Raw genomic sequence first — 14,940 nt, forward strand, 5'->3', positions numbered from 1 at the left:
TCGGTGCCAATCCGACCTGTGACGCAGCGTATGCGTCATGGAGGGATCGCGCTCCTGCAGATCGGGTGAAAGGGTTAACTCCAATTTCACCCGATCTGCAGGAACAGGGGGAGTGGTGCTTCAGCCAAGGGGGGGGTGGCTTCACCCCCTCGTGGCTACGATCGCTCTGATTGGCTGTTGAAAGTGAAACTGCCAATCAGAGCGATTTGTAATATTTCACCCAAAAAAACTACTAGTACTTTTTCTACTAGGGTTAGGGTTAGAACTAGGGTTAGAATTAGGGGTAGGGTTAGGGGTAGGGTTAGGGCATGTGCCCACAGTGCGGATTGGCCGCTGCGAATTCGTAGCAGTTTTCCATCAGGTTTACAGTACCATGTACACCTATGGAAAACCAAATCCGCTGTGCCCATGGTGTGGAAAATACCGTGCGGAAACGCTGTGTTGTATTTTCCGCAGCATGTCAATTTTGTGCGGATTTCGCAGCGTTTTACACCTGTTCCTCAATAGGAATCCGCAGGTGAAATCTGCACAAAAAAACACTGGAAAACCGCTGTAAATCCGCAGGTAAAATGCAGTGCCTTTTACCTGCGGATTTTTCAAAAATGGTGCGGAAAAATCTCACACGAATCCGCAAAGTGGGCACATAGCCTTAGGGTTAGGGTTGGAATTAGAGTTAGGGTACCGTCTCACAGTGGCACTTTGATATCCATACTATATCGCTGTGTCTGACACACAGCAGCGATCAGGGACCCTGCTGAAAATCGTACGTCGTAGCAGATCGTTTGGAACTTTCTTTTGTCGCTGGATCTCCCGCTGTCATCGCTGGATCGTTGTGTGTGACAGCGATCCAGCGATGCGTTCGCTTGTAACCAGGGTAAACATCGGGTTACTAAGCGCAGGGCCGCGCTTAGTAACCCGATGTTTACCGTGGTTACCAGCATAAAAGTAAAAAAAACCAAACCGTACATACTCACATTTCAGTGTCCTTCAGGTCCCTTGCCGTCTGCTTCCCGCTCTGACTGTCTGCTGGCCGGAAAGTGAGAGCACAGCACAGCAGTGACGTCACCGCTGCGCTCTGCTCTCACTGTACGGCGGCACTCAGTCAGAGCGGGAAGCAGACGGCAAGGGACCGGAAGGACACCGAAATGTGAGTATGTACAGTTGTTTTTTTTTTTACTTTTACGCTTGTAACCACGGTAAACATCGGGTTACTAAGCGCGGCCCTGCGCTTAGTAACCCGATGTTTACCCTGGTTACCCGGGACCTTGGCATCGTTGGTCGCTGGAGAGCGGTCTGTGTGACAGCTCCCCAGCGACCACACAACGACTTTCCAACGATCACGGCCAGGTCGTATCGCTGGTCGTGATCGTTGGTAAATCGTTATGTGAGACGGTACCCTTAGGGTTGGAATTAGGGCTAGGGTTGGAAATAGGGTTAAGATTAGGCTTGTGGTTAGGGTTAAGGATAGGGTTAGGGTTGTGTTGGGGTTACAGTTGTGGGTAGGGTTGGGATTAGGGTTAGGATTAGGGTTAGGGTTGGAATTAGGGTTACGGGTGTGTTGGGGTTAGGGTTGTGGTTAGGGGTGTGTTGGGGTTAGGGTTGTGATTAGGGTTATGGCTACAGTTGGGATTAGGGTTAGGGGTGTGTTGGGGTTAGTGTTGAAGTTAGAATTGAGGGGTTTCCACTGTTTAGGCACATCAGGGGTCTCCAAACGCAACATGGCGCCACCATTGATTGCAGCCAATCTTGCGTTCAAAAAGTCAAATGGTGCGCCCTCCCTTCCAAGCCCCGACGTGCGCCCAAACAGTAGTTTACCCCCACATATGGGATACCAGCGTACTCAGGACAAACTGGGCAACAACTATTGGGGTCCAATTTCTCCTGTTACCCTTGCAAAAATAAAAAATTACTTGCTAAAACATAATTTTTGAGGAAAGAACAATTATTTTTTATTTTCACGGCTCTGCGTTATAAACTTATGTGAAGCACTTGGGGGTTAAAAGTGCTCACCACACATCTAGATAAGATCCTTTTGGGGTCTAGTTTCCAAAATGGGGTCACTTATGGGGTGTTTATACTGTTTAGGCACATCAGGGGCTCTGCAAATGCAACGTGACGCCCGCAGACCATTCCATCAAAGTCTGCATTTCAAATGTCACTACTTCCCTTCCGAGCCCTGACGTGCGCCCAAACAGTGGTTTACCCCCACATATGAGGTATCAGCATACTCACAACAAACTGGGCAACAAATATTGGGGTCCAATTTCTCCTGTTACCCTTGTGAAAATAAACAATTGCTTGCTAAAACATCTTTTTTGAGGAAAGAAAAATGATTTTTTATTTTCACGGCTCTGCGTTGTAAACTTCTGTGAAGCACTTGGGGGTTGAACGTGCTCACCACACATCTAGATAAGTTCCCTTGGGGGTCTAGTTTCCAAAGTGGGGTCACTTGTGGGGAGTTCCTACTGTTTAGGGACATCAGGGGCTCTGCAAACGCAACGTGACGCCCGCAGAGCATTCCATTAAAGTCTGCATTTCAAAACGTCACTACTTCCCTTCCGATCCCCAACGTGTGCCAAAACAGTGGTTTACCCCCACATATGGGGTATCAGCGTACTCAGGAGAAACTGCACAACAACTTTTGGGGTCCAATTTCTCCTGTTACCCTTGGGAAAATAAAAAATTGTGGGCTAAAAAAATCATTTTTGAGGAAAGAAAAATAATTTTTTATTTTCATGGCTCTGCGTTATAAACTTCTGTGAAGCACTTGGGGGTTCAAAGTGCTCACTATGCATCTAGATTAGTTCCTTGGGGGGTCTAGTTTCCAAAATGGGGTCACTTGTAGGGGAGCTCCAATGTTTAGGCACACAGGGGCTCTCCAAACGCGACATGGTGTCCGCTAATGATTGGAGCTAATTTTCCATTCAAAAAGTCAAATGGCGCGCCTTCCCTTCTGAGCCTTGCCGTGCACCCAAACAGTGGTTTACCCCCACATATGAGGTATCGGCGTACTCAGGAGACATTGCCCAACAAATTTTAGGATCCATTTTATCCTGTTGCCCATGTGAAAATGAAAAAATTGAGGCTAAAAGAAATTTTGTGTGAAAAAAAGTACTTTTTCATTTTTACGGATCAATTTGTGAAGCACCTGAGGGTTTAAAGTGCTCACTATGCATCTAGATAAGTTCCTTGGGGGGTCTAGTTTCCAAAATGGGGTCACTTGTGGGGGAGCTCCAATGTTTAGGCACATGGGGGCTCTCCAAACGCGACATGGTGTCCGCTAAGGATTGGAGCCAATTTTTCATTCAAAAAGTCAAATGGCGCTCCTTCCCTTCCGAGCCCTGCCGTGCACCCAAACAGTGGTTTACCCCCACATATGAGGTATCAGCGTACTCAGGACAAATTGGACAACAACATTTGTGGTCCAGTTTCTCCTTTTACCCTTGGGAAAATAAAAAAATTGTTGCAAAAAGATCATTTTTGTGACTAAAAAGTTAAATGTTAATTTTTTCCCTCCATGTTGCTTCTGCTGCTGTGAAACACCTGAAGGGTTAATAGAATGGTGTCACTTTTGGGTATTTTCAGCCATATAGAACCCTCAAACTGACTTCAAATGTGAGGTGGTCCCTAAAAAAAATGGTTTTGTAAATTTTGTTGTAAAAATGAGAAATCACTGGTCAAATTTTAACCCTTATAACTTCCTAGCAAAAAAAAAATTTGTTTCCAAAATTATGCTGATGTAAAGTAGACATGTGGGAAATGTTATTTATTAACTATTTTGTGTCATATAACTCTCTGGTTTAACAGAATAAAAATTCAAAATGTGAAAATTGCTAAATTTTCAAATTTTTCGACAAATTTCCGTTTTTTTCACAAATAAACTCAGAAATTATCGACCTAAATTTACCACTAACATGAAGCCCAATATGTCACGAAAAAACAATCTCAGAACCGCAAGGATCCGTTGAAGCGTTCCTGAGTTATTACCTCATAAAGGGACACTGGTCAGAATTGCAAAAAATGGCCAGGTCATTAAGGCCAAAATAGGCTGGGTCATGAAGTGGTTAACACCAGGGATGGGCACTATGAATATCTGGTGATGCCCTTCGGGCTTTGTAATGCCCCAGCCGTTTTCCAAGACTTTGTGAACGACATCTTCCGGGATATGCTCACCACCTCGGTCGTAGTCTATCTGGATGATATTCTCATCTACTCTCCAGATATTGACTCCCACCGTAGAGATGTTTGCAAAGTCTTCGACCTCCTACGGGCAAACTCCCTCTATGCCAAGTTGGAGAAGTGTATGTTCGAGCAGGAGTCCTTACCTTTCCTAGGCTATATCATCTCCGCCCAGAGATTGGCTATGGATCCTGCCGAACTACAGGCTGTGATGGACTGGCAGGAACCCCATTCTCTTAAAGCGGTGCAGCGCTTTATGGGGTTCATTAATTATTATCGCCAGGTCATTCCGCACTTCTCAACTTTGGTAGCTCCCTTGGTTGCCCTCACCAAGAAGGGGGCAAATCCCAAATTGTGGTCTGAAGAGGTCTCCAAGGCCTTTAACTCCATTAAGTCACACTTCGCTAGCGCTCCCATCCTACATCACCCCGATGTAGATAAGCCATTTATCATGGAGGTGGATGCCTCATTTGTTGGTGCTGGAGCAGTCCTCTTCCAAAAGGATGCTCAAGGTCGGAAGCATCCTTGCTTCTTCTTTTCTAAGACCTTATTCCATCGGGGACAGGGAGTTGCCAGCCATGAAGTTGGCCTTCTCAGAGTGGAGACATCTCTTGGAGGGAGCTCGTTTTCCATTCCAAGTCTTCACAGATCATAAAAATTTGGTATACCTGCAGACAGCCCAGCGGTTAAATTCTCGCCAGTCCAGATGGTCCTTGTTCTTCTCCCGGTTTCATTTCACCCTCCATTTTCTTTCTGGGGAGAAGAACATTCGTGCCGACGCTCTCTCTCACTCCGTTGTGTCATCTGTGGAGGAGGAAGAGGAGCCTCGGCTTATTGTCCCCACTGAGAGCCTGAGAACCGTGGCCCCGGTTTCGCTAGAGTCTGTGCCTCCGGGCAAGACTTTTGTACCATCCAGTTTGCGACCGGAGGTTCTCTCTTGGGCACACTCGTCCAGGGTGGGTGGACATTTTGGTTCCAAAAGGACATCTGAGTTACTGGTGAGGACATACTGGTGGCCGCATATGGCTCGTGATGTCACAGACTATGTTCGGGCGTGTGTCTCTTGCGCCAAGAACAAGTCCCCTCAGCAACGGCCAGCTGGGTTGCTTTATCCTCTGCCAGTGGCGGACAGGCCCTGGGAGATGGTCGGGATGGACTTTGTGGTGGGCTTACCCAAGTCTCGTAACTGCACCATTATCTGGGTGATCACCGACCATTTTTCCAAAATGGTTCATTTGGTGCCTCTTCCACGGCTACCGTCTGCACAGGCTCTGGCAGCCTTGTTCATCAAGCATATCTTTTGCTTACACGGTATGCCGGACAAGATTGTCAGTGACCGGGGTCCCCAGTTTGCGTCTCGATTCTGGAGGGAGCTTTGTCGTCTACTCAGTATTGAGTTAAATCTCTCCTCGGCTTATCATCCCGAGACGAATGGGTTGGTTGAGAGGGCCAATCAGACTCTGGTCGCTTATTTACGACATTTTGTTTCTGCCAGGCAGGATGACTGGGCATCCTTGTTACCGTGGGCTGAGTTTGCCCTTAACAACGCTATAGCTGACTCCACTGGTCAGACTCCTTTCCTCCTTAATTACGGCCAACATCCACGGGTTCCTGTGCCTATGCCCGTGTCCTCTGCTGATTCCAGGGTGGCAGACTGGGCAGTGGAGGCACGAGACATTTGGGACCGCACTCAGGATGCTATCCAGGCCTCCGAGAGAATGAGGTCCTCCGCTGATGCACATCGGTGCCCTGCCCCGACCTTTGCTCCTGGCGACTTAGTGTGGCTCTCCGCCTGTAACATCAGGCTCCGTGTTGAGTCCACTACGTTTGCACCTCGCTACTTGGGTCCCTTCAAGGTCCTCGAACAGGTTAACCCTGTGGTCTACCGTCTAGCCCTTCCTCCACGCCTAGGTATCACCGACACCTTTCATGTGTCCCTCCTTAAGCCCGTATACATGTCCCGGTTTTCTGAGTCATCTGCCAGGACATCGGGTTCATCTACGGACGATTACGAGGTGAACGCTATTTTGGGGTGCAAGGTGGTTCGTGGCAAAAAATTTTATTTGGTGGACTGGAAGGGTTACAGTCCTGAGGATAGGTCCTGGGAGCCTGCTGAGCACATTCGGGCTCCGCAGCTCATTGCTGCCTTCGAACGTAGAGAGGCCCAAGGAGGGGGGGGCCCTAGAGGGGTAATGTTAGGGGTAGAGTTCCCGCCTCTGCACAGGGGGAATCTCGGGCCATCTCCGCTGCGGTCTCCCATTCTTCTCCTGCCGCAGTGGAGCCTGCTCAGCGGAGACGTCGGTCCCAGCGTCTCGCTCAGTCTGACTCTGTACAGAGAGTTAGTGCTGCTTTTCCTGCTTCTGCCATTGAAGTCAGTGCTGGGCAGCGGCGAGCAGACGCTTCTGGGACTAAGTCCTGCTTTTCTCATTCTGAGTATGCCCAGAGTAAGATCTCTCAGTGGAGATCGAGGGTCACATGTGTTATGGACCTGGTGGTTAGGTGCACCAGGAATGACCTGATAGTTAAACACGGAATCAGGACGAGCTCTGGGGAAATGGGAACTCTGCTGACCGCAAACCCTACTCCTATCAACACAACTAGAAACAGCCGTGGAGCGTGCCTGACTCTGCCTAGACGCCTCTTCACAGCCTAAGAGCTAACTACCCCTAAAGAAAGGAAACAAAGCCTTACTTGCCTCAGAGAAATTTCCCCAAAGGTAAAAGCAGCCCCCCCACAAGTATTGACTGTGAGATAAGAGGAAATCACAAACACAGGATGAAATAGGTTTTAGCAAAGAGAGGCCAGTCTAACTAAACAGACTGAGGATAGGAAAGGGATCTTTGCGGTCAACACAAAAAGCTACAAAAACCACGCAGAGTGTGCAAAAAATACCCCCGCACCGACTCACGATGCGGTGGTGCCACTCTGCACCCCCAGAGCTTCCAGCTAGCCAGGTAGTTTCATGATAGCAAGCTGGACTAGAACGTAGCAAGAAAAACCATATGTAACAAATGAACAAGCAGGAACTTAGCTTGTGCTGGAGTAGACAGGTCCTCAGAAAGATCCAGGAGAGATCTGAACCAGTACTAGAACATTGACAGCTGGCATGGAGTAACGATCTGAGTGGAGTTAAATAGAGAATCAGCCTAGCCCCAAACGAGGGCAGCTGGAGAAGGAATCTCAGAACCAGCAGCTCCACTCACAGCCACCAGAGGGAGTCCACGGACAGAACTCACCGAAGTACCATTCATGACCACAGGAGGGAGTTCGAGAACGGAATTCACAACACACATGATCAGACACTGCAGCTAAGGTCCTGTAGGTGCTCATGCTCTGTGGCAGCCTCTCATTGGTCCTTCTCGGAAGGTCCTGTACGTACTGCAACTATTTAAGGCTCGCATGGCCGCACGGCCATGCGCTAGTATTGTTCTATGTTGTACTTTGCGCCAGTATGGTCACGTATGATTGTGTTCAGGGACCTGGCTGAAATAAGGCCCTAGCATGCTGGCACCTCCGGCGAGGAGTTTTGTGTGCATGCATGACCACTGACTGCTCTTGTTTGGGTAGTTAGCCTGTGCCACTGTGAAGTTTAACAGGGCGCAGTGCTTTGAGTTCACGGCTACTCTGTGAACTAACAGAGGTAGCTCATACCGCCATTTGCTAGCAGCAGGTTCTCCTGCACGGTGGACCCCGGGCATTGACTTCAAATATCTCCTGTCTTGTTGTTCTTACTAACAAAAAATAATTTCTAAAAGTATAAAAGCCTCAAACTTCTGAGTGTGAATCTAAAGTAATAGAAGATTACAGTGCGGGGAAGACGGGAAACTGTTGTGAATTCTGTTGTGGGTTCTGCTCTTGGGCTCCCTCCGGTGGTTATAAGTGGTAGTGCTGCTGTTTGTCCTTCACAGCAGTCATCAGCTATTTAGTCTGGCCTCACCCTTTGGTGAGTGCCAGTTGTTCATTGTTTCTGGAGGATTCACATTCCTTCCTGGTCGCCCCTGCTTGCAGTTCATTTCTTCAAGATAAGTTCTGCTTGTTTTTCTGCCCACATGTTGTGGGCCTCATTGTTCAGTGCATTGCATGTTTTTTCTTGTCCAGCTTAATCTGTGTAAGGATTTATGCAGCCGAGCTGGAATCTCTGGAGAGGCAGATTTACCCTCCAAGTCTTTAGTTAGATTTGGAGTTTTTTTTGTATTATCTGTGGTGGACATTTCTTAGTATTTTTAATACTGACCGCATAGTTCTCTGTCCTATCTTTTCTATCTAGCTAGATTGGCCTCCTTTGCTAAATTCTGTTTTTCAGCCTGTGTATGTTCCTTCCTCTCCTCTCACAGTCAATATTTGTGGGGGGGCTGCCTATCCTTTGGGAATTTTCTCTGAGGCAAGATAGTTTTCCCTTTTCTATCTATAGGGTTAATTAGTCCTCCGGCTGTGACGAGGTGTCTAGGATTGGTAGGTACATCCCACGGCTACTTCTAGTTGCGGTGTTAAGTCCAGGGTCTGCGGTCAGTACAGTTACCACATTCTCCAGAGTACGTCTCATGCCGCTCTTAGGCCACCAGATCATTCTGAAATACTATTGGGTAGAGGGCACCATCTATATAGGTCTATGGGCTCAACCTGCTGCATGTCAAAATGTAACTAAAAGCACACCAGAAAAAAGAAACATGCAAAAACCGCAGGGATCCACAAAAATAACAATTTTATTGATTACAAATCCTTACACAGAACACACAAGTTAAAAACATTTAAAACAGACAATAGAAAATTACCCAAGAAGATAAATTTCACACGGGGTCTGACCTCCTACATGGTATACCTCTATAGTACTGAAAAAGAAGTCCGTAACCTAATACAAGCCACAAGATACAATATCTGCAGCTGTTGAACCAATATACAGTTATTACATCAATACATACACGGACTACTAAGCATCCGACTGCGCCTAGTTACATTACTAGTCACAAAGCATATAGCATATATTTACCTACACCAGGAAGTCCCGGTGGACATGCTCACAGCCTTACGGTACACCAAAATAAGAGAGGCAATAAGGACGTCAGCTCCCCTGTGACCCACCCAACGCGTATCGTCACACTAGTGACTTCATCAGGGGTAATAGTAGTGTGCTGTGCAATAGGTACTGGATTATATACTACTTACTAATAGAAAGATCTGGTGCAGCTGTTCAGAGACTCGTGTCCCATGAGGAAAGATATCCTACACTGAATTCTCAGCGTCCCGGAAGTAGCCACTGCGCATGTCCATAAGTTACCTAGGTGATACACTAAAGCCTAGGATACCAATTCACCTGACCTCGTAATAATCCATACACAAGTGTAGGATTATGAGGGGGAACTTCTCTATACAATCACCCCCTCTGTGAATATAAATAACCGTGCAGTGTCAAATCTGCACTACGCTAAGGGGCCGATCTCCGGGAACAGTTCATGTCAATGAGCGCTATTGCGCATGTCTCTGGGATTTCTAAATCTGTTGCTGCGTAACCCTGGCAACTGCTGGACGTCATACCCCTCCTGCGCAGGCGCCCTGCAGACTGCTGACGCTCCGAGACCAGATGGAATGTCCGTGTGATGCGCCGCCGTGAGGAGCTCACTCACGCAGCTGCACAAACACCGCAAACTCCAAGTAAGCCATATCGGTACTTCTAAGTCACACAGATAGAAACACAGTAAGGAGTATCAAAAAGTGCCAAGCAAGACACATCAGTACATCCCCTGCATCTAGGTTAGATCTTATTGGTCACAGGGACGCATCCATATTGGACCTCCACATATAGTTAATAAACCCATATAGCCAAATATAACAGCCTTTATCAAATAATTTCATCATGGATACCTAGGGGCATAGAGGTACAACAACATCCACAAGTTCTACGTTTGTTTATAAAACCCCGTAAAAAGGAGCTCTTCATTTAGTCCTCTTGGAGCAAGACTCTGAAGTTTATATATCCACTTGGATTCACATCTCAACAATTGATGAGTGTGGTTGCCTCCTCTGATAGTCTCTTTGACAGCTTCCAATCCCATCACTCTTAGACCTCTGATACTGCCACCATGGACATTCAAAAAGTGCATAGCCACTGAGGTTAGTTTTTTTTCAAATTATAAACCTATCATCATATGTCCTTACAGACCTGGAAAAATCTGTTCTATTGAAAGGTCTATCATTTTCACCTATGAACCCTTTGGATAAGTTTACTTTGGTCTAGGACCTCTATTTATTCTGTCGAAAAATGACATTCAAACTATTATACCATAAACCCTCTCTAGTTGATTCGCTCCCAGATGATGAAAGACAAACGTTCCGAGATCTTCTGGAACTCTTGCAAGAAAATGAGAATGGATCTGATCAGACAAGATTTACTAGAAGATCTCCATCACAGGTGACACCAGCTCTTTCATTATTCCCGGCAGTTCAAATCTTTTTCGATAGTGTATGTAGAGATGTGGAGGGACTTAAACTTAACTCCACCAGACATGCCAATTTAACTGTGGGGGAGAAGAGAGCCCTATGGAGACTACGAAACAATAATGAATTTCTTATTCGAGAAGCAGACAAAGGTACTTATTTTGGTGTACCGTTCGGCTGTGAGCATGTCCACCGGGACTTTCTGGTGTAGGTAAATATATGCTATATGCTTTGTGACTAGTAATGTAACTAGGCGCAGTCGGATGCTTAGTAGTCCGTGTATGTATTGATGTAATAACTGTATATTGGTTCAACAGCTGCAGATATTGTATCTTGTGGCTTGTATTAGGTTACGTACTTCTTTTTCAGTACTATAGAGGTATACCATGTAGGAGGTCAGACCCCGTGTGAAATTTATCTTCTTGGGTAATTTTCTATTGTCTGTTTTAAATGTTTTTAACTTGTGTGTTCTGTGTAAGGATTTGTAATCAATAAAATTGTTATTTTTGTGGATCCCTGCGGTTTTTGCATGTTTCTTTTTTCTGGTGTGCTTTTAGGCCACCAGATCATAACAGGAAACCTTCATATAGAGGCCGGTGGTGATGGAGTCAGTGACGGACTCTGGACAAATCTGTTTCTAGAGCTGTAGTAGAAGATGAAGATGTCTTCCTCATCATGAAGTACGGTAGTTATTTCTCCTGTCACGTGTAATGAATATCTCCTGCAGTATTGCTAATGCCGTTTCCAGTGTCGGTAAATGAGACGACAATTAGCGTTATGGAAGGTGAGTCTATGAGAAACGTATTCAGCTGCCGACTCCGAGGAAGAAACTGCTTGTTGTCTGTGGCCTAAATATATAGGTTTTATTAGTAGATGTAAACACAAAAACTAAACACTGCAAAAAAACAAAAATACCATTGCTGCTTGGGTCCCCGCCAGTCTCTGTATTTCCTTCTCAGTCCCAACTATCTTGTGATTCTTACAGCCAATCATAATAAGTCCATCATAATAAGTCAAATGACAGCGCCTCAAACAATGGTGAAAAGCAAGTCTTGCTTTTCACCATTGTTTGAGGCGCTGTCATTTGACTTTTTATGATGGAATGAACTCTGGGATGGACTCCCTGGTTATGACGTGCGTCTCTTTGTCTTAATAGACTTGGACATTTTTTCGGGGTGCGGTTTAACCCTTCATATTTTGATATCCTACAGCCAATCAGTCGCTGAAGCAGTGAGTAACATAGCCAGTGATTGGGAGCATGGAGGAAATGTTATTCAACGTATGTTCCAGTCCATATAAGACTAGAGAATACAACATCTACACGTTCTATCTCCTGATATGTTTCCCATTATTATTTCCAGCAAATGTATTTTTGCACATGATTTTTATGATGTTACATCGGCTCATCTTCTCATTCAGGTCTCTATAATATCGGATCCTCTCAGTGAAGATCTTTTATATAAGAGAATTTTCCTGATTTACCCCTCAAGGATGGATATGGACAGAGACAAGATGGCGGAGAGGATATTACACCTCACCCTAGAGATCCTCTTCCGGCTTACTGGAGAGGTGAGAGATTCTGATGACGTCACATTACATCATTCTTATCTATGGGAACAACAGATGGACAGAACCGGAGAGGTGAGGACTCTGGAAATGTCTGTAGTGAGATGTATTAATGTGTCTCTCCATAACTAGGATTACACAGTAGTGAAGAAGACCTCTAGTGAGCGCTGTCAGGACCCTGTGTCTGAGGGATGCGGAAGACCCCTGAGCCCAATCACGGGGCTTTCATCTCACCCCCTGATACATGAGGACATCAATGACCAGAAGATCCTAGAACTCATCTACAAGATGATTGAGCTGCTGACTGGAGAGGTGACAGTGCTGGGACATTATACAGTAATGCTATGAATGGATCGGAGGGATAACTGTATCATTGTATGTGTCAGGTTCCGATAAGGTGTCAGGATGTCGCTGTCTATTTCTCCATGGAGGAGTGGGAGTATTTAGGAGAACACAGAGATCTGTACAAGGATGTCATGATGGAGGTTCCTCAACCCCTCACATCACCAGGTAATAGGAAAGACTAAATACAAACAACCTATAAATATCTGTATGAATTAATTCCCAGTTTGTGTTTCCTCTAGTTCTGTCCAATAAGAGGACAACACCAGAGAGATGTCCCCATCCTCTTCTTCCACAGGACTGTAAACAAGAAGATCCCAATGTTCCTCAGGATCATCAGGTAGATGGAGAGAAGGTGTCATGAGATCTCCCCTATGATGTGTAGACGGTGGTGAAGGTCTTGTGCTCAGTCTTGTTTTATCCACCAGTATTATATGTTTTATAGTGATGAGCGAATATACTCGTTACAGGAGATTTCCTGACCATGCTCGGGGGTCCTCTGAGTATTTTTTAGTGCTCAGAGATTTAGTTTTTATTGCCGCAGCTGAATGATTTACATCTGTTTGCCAGCATAAGTACATGTGGGGATTCCCTAGCAACCAGGCAACCCCCACATGTACTTATGCTGGCTAACAGATGTAAATCATCCAGCTGGGGCAATAAAAACTAAATGTCCGAGCTCTAAAAAATACTCGGAGGACCCCCGAGCATGGTCAAGAAATCTCGAGTATCAAGCATATTCGCTCATCACTAATGTTTTATACTTGTGTAATCAGAACGGTGGAGATGGCAGTATTAGAGCTGATCATAGATGGAACTTCTCCATCTTTCTGTGACTTACAATGTTTGTTTCAGGGTGAAGAACTGACCCATATTAATACTACAGAGACATATGTGATGGGTGATGAGCCATGTAAAGAGGAGATTCCTACATATGACTACCCAGGTGAGTAGTAATCACGAAATGCAGAGAAGTCAAAGATTCTTCTCAGTCACCGACTGTGGCAGCTTTATCGGTGGTGTAGTCTGGCCGTATCACAATCATGTGATCACCATTTTGCCTCTAGACCACAACATTCTCCTGTATCCAAAACTGTTCAAATGACTTTGGGCATTAAAAACCCTTTTCCATAGAACGTATAGCCTGGAAGATCCACCTACCCCCTGAAATTAGGAGACACTGACCGTAACCTGCCCAGGTCTGTAAACTACTACGCAAAATGACAGCGTACGTAGAATTGCTGACAAGTTAGAAAATCACTTGAAGAAAATATTATGATGGGCCTGTCAGAGAAAGTGGAGGGTAATGATGATGTTGACTTCTTAGATTCCTGATATCTTATTGGATGAATCTACCTTCTCCCCTTCTGTGCTGCTGAATGTGCTCATATGGTCCCTACATGACCAGGTCCAGTGTTTCTGATTAAACTTCACTTTTATAATCAACAACATTAAAGGTGCAGTGAGACCAAGCAAAAAGCTAGACCGCAGTCCTCTGTTCTGTCCTGATGCTGATGCACACTGTCCTGAAAAAGTAGATCACTGTGAACAACGCAGTTCCAACCACAAGCGCTATATACTCCTCATACATCTGGATCCGAGTCCTCACTAGACTCTGAATATGCAAGGTCTTCCTGAATCCACTCCTGGTTCAATAAGATTATATTTGTGCGTGATAATATCTTGCCACCTTGGCATATATCATCTAGAATCTAATATATATACCCAGCTTTTGAACAATCCATGAGGGTGTGTTACTATATGTCAAGAGTACTCTCTGCGCCTATACTGGTGAACTGAACATAGACGCTTTTCACACAGCATGTGGTACACACATGGGAAGCAGTTGTCTGATATTTCAATCACATCCATGCACACAGTACTTCTGTACTTTCTTTCTCCCCACATTTTATCAAAAATGCTCTAGTGCCAATGGACAAAAACATAAATCACATCTATCTGTGGAATTATTATTATTTATTTATATAGCACCATTGATTCCATGGTGCTGTACTTGAGAAGGGGTTACATACAAATTACAGATATCACTTACAGTAAGCAAACTAACAATTACAGACTGATACAGAGGGGCGAGGACCCTGCCCTTGCGGGCTTACATTCTACAGGATGATGGGGAAAGAGACAATAGGTTGAGGGTTGCAGGAGCTCCGGTGTTGGTGAGGTGGTAGCTTCGATAGTGTTGTGGAGGCAGCGGGGTCATTGCAAGTTGTAGGCTTTCCTGAAGAGGTGTGTTTTCAGGTTCTGTCTGAAGGATCCGAATGTGGTTGATAGTCGGACATGTTGGGGCAAAGAATTCCAGAGGATAGGGGATATTCGGGAGAAGTCTTGGAGGTGGTTGGGTGAGGATCGAATAAGTGTGGAGGAGAGAAGGAGGTCTTGGGAGGACCGGAGATTACGTGA

At 45.6% G+C, this 14,940-nt stretch overlaps 3 protein-coding genes across 6 annotated transcripts in view; all 3 read left to right on the forward strand.

Annotated features, from left to right (window-relative positions):
* Nucleotides 1-14,940, forward strand: part of LOC143766657 (uncharacterized) — a 1,190,188-nt gene that overhangs the window by 1,164,920 nt on the left and 10,328 nt on the right. For 2 of the 4 annotated variants that reach the window (XM_077254482.1, XM_077254483.1), the window contains exons 2-6: nt 12,031-12,180; nt 12,310-12,489; nt 12,564-12,687; nt 12,762-12,859; nt 13,375-13,465. In XM_077254482.1, the coding sequence (XP_077110597.1) occupies nt 12,031-12,180; nt 12,310-12,489; nt 12,564-12,687; nt 12,762-12,859; nt 13,375-13,465 (643 nt within the window). Of the gene's footprint in view, nt 1-11,699; nt 12,181-12,309; nt 12,490-12,563; nt 12,688-12,761; nt 12,860-13,374; nt 13,466-14,940 lie in introns of those variants that run through there. The other 2 variants (XM_077254479.1, XM_077254481.1) reach the window with 1 other exon arrangement.
* Nucleotides 1-14,940, forward strand: part of LOC143766661 (uncharacterized) — a 447,161-nt gene that overhangs the window by 331,580 nt on the left and 100,641 nt on the right. The gene's annotated exons all lie outside the window — the stretch shown is intronic.
* LOC143768242 (uncharacterized) overlaps nt 1-14,940 on the forward strand; it is a 688,323-nt gene that overhangs the window by 324,404 nt on the left and 348,979 nt on the right. The window lies entirely within an intron of this gene.

This window comes from Ranitomeya variabilis, chromosome 4 (assembly GCF_051348905.1).
Source record: "Ranitomeya variabilis isolate aRanVar5 chromosome 4, aRanVar5.hap1, whole genome shotgun sequence".
NCBI classification, from domain to species: domain Eukaryota; kingdom Metazoa; phylum Chordata; class Amphibia; order Anura; family Dendrobatidae; genus Ranitomeya; species Ranitomeya variabilis.